This window comes from the organism of the source record quoted next, unplaced genomic scaffold (assembly GCF_019419815.1).
Source record: "Pyrus x bretschneideri cultivar Hongxiangsu unplaced genomic scaffold, Pyrus_bretschneideri_v1 Contig105, whole genome shotgun sequence".
NCBI lineage: Eukaryota > Viridiplantae > Streptophyta > Magnoliopsida > Rosales > Rosaceae > Pyrus > Pyrus x bretschneideri.
Genome location: NW_025999397.1, coordinates 287,279 through 294,135, shown reverse-complemented (window position 1 = coordinate 294,135; position 6,857 = coordinate 287,279). Strand labels below are relative to the sequence as shown.

General features: G+C 38.2%; 1 protein-coding gene across 1 annotated transcript; it reads left to right on the top strand.

Moving 5' to 3' along the window:
* LOC103934904 lies at positions 1–4,413 on the top strand. The gene is made up of 3 exons (XM_048571388.1): positions 1–2,115; positions 3,427–3,623; positions 4,066–4,413. Exons 1-3 carry the CDS (start codon positions 1–3, stop codon positions 4,223–4,225), a joined length of 2,472 nt encoding a protein of 823 aa, XP_048427345.1. The 3' UTR covers positions 4,226–4,413.
* Positions 4,414–6,857: the final 2,444 nt, after the last annotated feature.

Genomic DNA, 6,857 nt, shown 5'->3' with positions numbered 1-6,857 from the left:
ATGGAGGAAGGCGAGAGACCATTGTGCCCACTGCGGCAGCAGGAATCGATTAAGAAGAAGAAAAACCAGCCTCAGCCTAAGCCTCCGCCTCCGCCTCCGCCTCCACCAGTAATTGAGACGCCGTCGTTGATTGGAGAAGATTGCGGAGGTAAGCGCAGAAAGAAGAAGAAAAAAGAGGAGGGTTTTGCCAATTTCGCCAGTTTACCTGTCGTCGTTCCTGAAGAAGATAATAAGAGTAAGAATAGCGATGGGAAGAAGGAGAAGAGTAAGAATAAGAGAAAGAACAATGGCAATTCAGTTGCCGATGACGCCGACCGCAAGAGAAGAAGAAAAGCCCCCATACTCGTCGGCGACCGGGTGGTTTCTCCGTATTTTCAGAATCTTCATGGAGCAAGAGGCGGCGGAGAAAAAGGTAAGACGTTTAGCAGCAATATTGTAAATATACAAATATGTGAAAATGACCTAAAATTCAAGAAACACAAACACAAGAAGAAAAAGGAACCAGTTAGTTGTAATGAGGCCGAGGACAATCCCAATGCCAATTCCAAGCCCACCAACAAAAGAAGAAGAAAACTCTCTGAATCCGATGGTGGCCATCGGGTGGTTTCTCCGTATTTCCAGAATTTAGGAGGAGAAAAGGGTAGCATCTTGCCAGCATCTGCCATAAGTTCAGAGTTGGTTTTTAGTAATGTGGTAGCTGAAACTGAAAGGTCATCTTATGGAAATCAAACCAAGAACTCGGAACAGGGAATTTGTAATGTGGATTCACTCGATGTTAATTCCATTGTCAATTCCGATCATAAAAGAAGATGGAAAACGCCTGTAAGTGTTGGAGACCGAGTGGTTTCTCCGTATTTTCTGCATCAAGGAGGAGATATCAAAAAGGGTGAAATGTTAGAAACCTCTCTTGACAATTCGGGCATTAATGTAGTAGCTGAAATTGAAAAGGTTTCTCATAAACATAAAACCAAGAAAAAGGAACATGCAGGTTCCGATGGTATTGGTATCAAGAACAAGAGGACAGGGGTAACACAACATGATAATGATAAAAGTAGTGACAGCTATGCTCCCAAGCTCGAGGAGATTACACCAAAAGCCATTCACAAAGATGAAAAAATAGAATCTGCAGGTGTAGTAACTGATGACGTCACTGAAGCAGAGATATTCGGTGATAATTGCATTGAAAAGAAGATTAAGAAGAAGGAGAAGAAGACGGAAAACCATGAAAGAAGCACTATCATGAAGGTGGGAAAGGAGAAAGAAAGGGATGTTAAAGAGAAGTCGGGGATCAATCACCAAATAAAGGCTAGTCAAAGTAATAATGTGATTTTGAGCCTTGAGGATGTGCTTGCACAGTTGGCATACAATGGTGGTGCTAGTATGAACAACACACGGACTGACGAACATGAAAAGATGGTCAAAAATGTGCAAACTTATTCTCAGATTAGTAGTGCAAAGAAACAGGTAGTGGAAGAAAAGGAGGAGAAAAAGCAGCAAAATGAAAGTGAAACAAAACCTCCTTTCCCATTGAATAACATTACCAATTCTTCCATTCTAGTTAGCGAGAATGGGGGGAGCACAACTGAGGAGCATGCCACTATGCCAAGCACCTGCAGAACCTTCAGAGGTGAGCAAGTGAGTCCAAATAGTGCAGAAAATGGACAGGTTTCTCGCAAGAGAAGGAAGAATAATGAAAAGCACAAAAGAATAGCACACATTGAAGTTCGAAAGGTTTCCCCTTACTTTCAAAAATCAAGAGTGGAAGAAGCGATGGTTAACCGGGGTGATGAAACAAAAGATAAGCCACCTAAACGCTGTTCAAAAACTTGTTCCAAGTTTGTGAAGGTCTCTCCCTACTTTCAGAAAGAACACAAAGCAGAAGGTAATGTGGTCGGACACTTGTTAGGGAGTAAAAAAAAGCGCAATAGATCTCCGGGAATCAAGACTGCTCTTTCTGCTTCCCAGAAGAAAGACGAAGCATACCTAAGACGAACTCCAGATAACACATGGGTTCCTCCTCGCTCTGAACATGGTCTCATCCAAGAGGATCATTATCATGATCCTTGGAGAGTATTGGTGATATGCATGCTCCTTAATCGCACAAGGGGATTGCAGGTCTTGTATCTTTATACATTCTTATCACTTTGTACTTGACCACTCATATTATTATTTCTATATTAGATTTGGATTACTATAATTGCTTGATCATAAAAGTAATAATTACTATGGAATTTGCATGATAAAAAGTAATAGTTACTACTGGAATTTGCATGATCATAACAGTGCATGTACAGAGAGAGTAGGGGTCTAGTAAGTACTAAGTAACCATTATAAGTAATTAAAATAAGTAGCAATCATTAATCGTTAAGTCTAGCTTTAAATCTTTTTATTTCCTAATTAAAATACACCTGTGTAAGTCTATTAACATTAGCCTTAGAAAGAGTTCAAAACATTCATGATCTGTTACTTATTTTAGCTACTGATCCTGGAAAGAATCTAATCTTAACTTATGGCTGTGCCAACTCATGTACAAATAACAGTTTGGACGTTGGTACCACTAGATTCAACATATGTAACTGAAGCATTTTGTTTAAGTTTTTCAATTTCTAACGGAAGCCACCACTTTTAGGAAATTTGTTTAATGCGGTTTTTTTTAAGTTTAACTAGATACCCAAGCAGGGAATGAATTTCATCATTATTCAAGAAGTATTAACTTTGGGGTATTTATTGGATGATGTTTCTGGTGTAGATTGTTGTTGAAAGCAGGGTACTTAGTTCTCTAGTCCATTGAACATCTTGTCTGCTGCTTTGTATAATTTTGTTTCCATGAGTGAACTTTGTTTCCTAGCGAAATCTCAGAATCCATTTCAGACTTTTCAAGTCTTGAAAATCACAATCATTGGAATCCGAAATCCTATTTGCGCTTCTTGAAAATAAGCAGATCCTATATCAAATACTTTCCAACCCTTGATGCATAAACAATGGACCCTCTGGTTAGCTCAGCTCAATAATTCATTTAAAGCAACCTATTTTCTGTTGATTTTGCCAACATAGACAAGAAGATGGTAGGAATCTACATTTAACCTAAAATATGGTTCTATGTCACGTACTGTCCTTTTGTCAGTATGGTACCAGAGCCTCAGAAGAACTTGGATGGGATTAAGTTGATTTTTGATTTTTTGCTTTTTACTCATTATTCTAGGGAATAGGCTTTATGGTTTATAATATATATTGTTTCTGTGAAAACAAAATTATTGGTCCTCCAATTTCAAGTAAGTTGACTTTTGGAATTTATTCAGTGTGTATGGTTGCATTTTTAACTGTTCAATGTTATTTGTGATGGTAGCTGTTTGTAAAAGGTGATGAAATATGTGTAGATTGAATACACTGTTCTTATGTCCTTGTTACTTAATGGACTATATGCAGGCAAAAAGAGTTATATCTGATCTCTTTACATTGTGTCCTGATGCAAAAGCTGCCACTGAGGTTGCCACAGAGGATATAGAAAAGACTATAAAAACTCTTGGTTTACATAAGAAGAGGGCGTTGATGATACAGCATTTGTCTCAGGAGTATTTGCAGGAAAGCTGGACCCATGTTACTCAGTTGCATGGTGTTGGCAAGTACGTTGGCTAATCTATGATTCTTTTGTTTTCTTATATATATTCATCCTCCCTGTATATTGATAATGCTCAAGAATGCTATGTCTGGTTCCTCTAGGACCAATGTATAAAGTAGAACCATGAACTGCCTAGCCCAAATAAAAGGGGTTTCGATATAACATGCATGACATGTCAAGATAGTATTTTTGTTGTTTTCGTGAATGACCAAGATGCAGCAATCCAACCATTCATGATAAAGTTTATGTTTCCATGGATCATATTGCCGCCTCCTTTTGACGGTAAAAATAGTAACAAATTGATGGCATGACGTGGCAGTGTAAAATGTTCATTTTCTCATGTATGGTTGAGATTTTGCCGAGTCTAAACTAGCATTTTTCCCTAACTTGAGAGGACCAAATTTGTATCTTGATGGAAGCTGAATTTTCATGTTTATTCGGAGCAGGTATGCAGCTGACGCTTATGCAATATTTTGCACTGGTAGGTGGGAGCGAGTAAAACCTACAGATTACATGCTAAATTTCTACTGGGAATTTCTGCGCAAAACCGTACCGAGGGACGGTGTAAGAGAGAGTTTGGTTGGAGAGCAGATAGTTGCTAGTTGAAGACCTTAACGTGTATAGATCCTATTTTGGGTTTGTCTTGTAGATACTAATTTTGTAATTTTATGAATATTTTGCAACTTAAAGAAGGATTTTCAGCTTGAATCTTAAGCTTAATCCTCAAGGATAAACAACATTGTTTTAAGTGTTTTTTCACTTGGGTTTATTGGAATTATTAGGCTTAATCCTCACATGTTTGTCTTAAATAATACTTGTGTCTTTGATCATATGGAAAATAGTCGCAACAATTTCATATAGAAGTTTACCACACTAGGACATTGAGCTATTTATTCTCATAACACAATATAAACAGTTTCTTTAGTAAGTAAGGCACTGCCAAACTAGCCCTTAACATTGGTGTGAATTTATGTGTCTAAAATCTTCCTTGTTTAAAAAAGAAATGAAGCAATACAGAAAATTAATTGTATGTCGGACATACGTGTGTTAGGCCATGTTAGTTTGTGTGTCCAAAAAAAATAGCTTCTTTTAGCACTAACACTAGAGTCTAGTACTATTCTTTTCCACTCCACTAATAACTAAGAAGTTTTAGGTTAGGTTCGATACTAATAAGATTCATAATCTGTCAACACTCTTATAAATTGGATGGCTGAAGTGCTCAAATTGTTTATATATAACCAAGCTATACTCGGTATTGATAAAGCATCTATTAAGCATCTATGGTGAGACTTTTAGTCCAGTGGTAACACATTGTACCATTCATTTAATTTTATCTCTTGCAGTGCATTTTAACTGGCCTATTTGTCAATTGATGTGCAAAATGCCTTCTTACATGGGCATCTCATGGATGAGGCTTATATGAAACAGCCTTTTGGCTTTGTTGATCCCCGTTTCCCCACACATGTAAGTAACAAAGGTCCTTGTAGGGACTCAAACAAGCACCCAGAGCGTGGTTTCATTGTTTTTCACATCACTTGGAGACATTAGGATTTGGTTCCTCCATGGCTGATTACTCTCTCCTTGTCTACAAGCATGGTTCCATTGTAATTTATCTTCTCATATATGTTGACGACATCTTGATCACAGGAAACAATCCCTATTGTATTACACAATTAACTAGAGACATGAGCCGCAGGTTTTCCATGAAGGACTTGGGATCTCTTCACTATTTTCTTGGCATGGAAGTTTATGGATCTACTAATGGTATGCATTTATCTCTATCCAAATATATTCTGGATCTTCTTACTCGAACAAACATGCTTGATTGCAAGCCTGTTTCCACTCCATCAATTGCTGGAAAATGACCAAGTCTTTATGAAGGGGAACCACTCAGTGATGTTCGTGAGTTTCGAAGTATGGTAGGGGCGCTGCAATACCTTACATTTACTCAGCCAGACATTGCCTTTGCCGTGAACCAAGTTTGTCAATTCATTCATCAACCCACTGCTCACTGGGTTGCTGTCAAGAGAATATTACGTTACTTAAAAGTCAACTCCCACTCACGGTACTGTGTATAGGGGTGTGCTATCCACACACCTCATTTTACTTCTCACACACCCTTTCATAATTCATGTCTGTTAATCTTCTTCAATTCATCCAATCTGACAGTCGAAAATTAAAAAGGTGTATGAGAAGTAAAATGACGTGTGTGGATATCACACTCCTTGTGTATAAACCGTGTTCTTTAAATTTAATGGCCTATGCAGATGCAGATTATCCTGGGGATCCCGATGACCGTATTTCCACAGGGGATATTGTATTTATTTAGGTCCAAACCTCATCGCTTGGTGCTCAAAGAAGCAACGTGGGGTTTCGAGATCAAGTACTGAAGCCAAGTATCGACAATTAGCCAATACTGCTGCAACAATCTCATGGATTCGCATGTTGTTTAAAGACCTTCATCTTTCTCTACATTCCCCGAGAGTATGGTGTGACAATGCTTCAGCCATTTCCATGGCCTCCAATCCTGTATTCCAATCTAGAACCTGTCATGTCGATGTTAACTACCACTACGTCCGGGAAAAGGTTACTCACAAAGAACTGCTTGTCAAGTACATTGCCACTACAGATCAACTTGCAGATTGCTCACGAAGGGTCTGCCTACAGCTCGGTTTAATCTTCTGGTTTCCAAGCTGCAAGTCCACCGCCAGCAGTCAACTTGCGAGGGGATGATAAAGCATCTACTTCTGATTCCATTTCGAAACTCAAACAAGAAAGATTGGAGCTATCAGCTGTAACAGCAGCAACTATTTCTCAGGGGTACAGTCCCTCTCCAACGTCTTAGGATAATCTTTGACTTTGTTTTTCTGTTGATAATCTTATCTTTCAGATATGTTTATAGGTTTTGTAAAGAGTCCAATATTTGTATAACTCACTGATGTAAATCTATACAAATCAATACATGCACAGTGCTCATTTCATCGAGCAAGTTTAAGCAAAACACAATCTTTCAGTAACATACTTTTAGGAATAATGTTGGAAGAGTTTCCAAATTTAAGCAAAACTGTACCGACGGACGGTGTAAGAGAGAGTTTGGTCGGAGAGCAGATAGTTACCAGTTGAAGGCTTTAATGTGTATAGATCCTGTTTTGGGTTTGTCTTGTAGATACTAATTTTGTAATTTTATGATTAGTTTGCAACTTAAAGAAGGATTTTCAGCTTGAATCTTAAGCTTAAT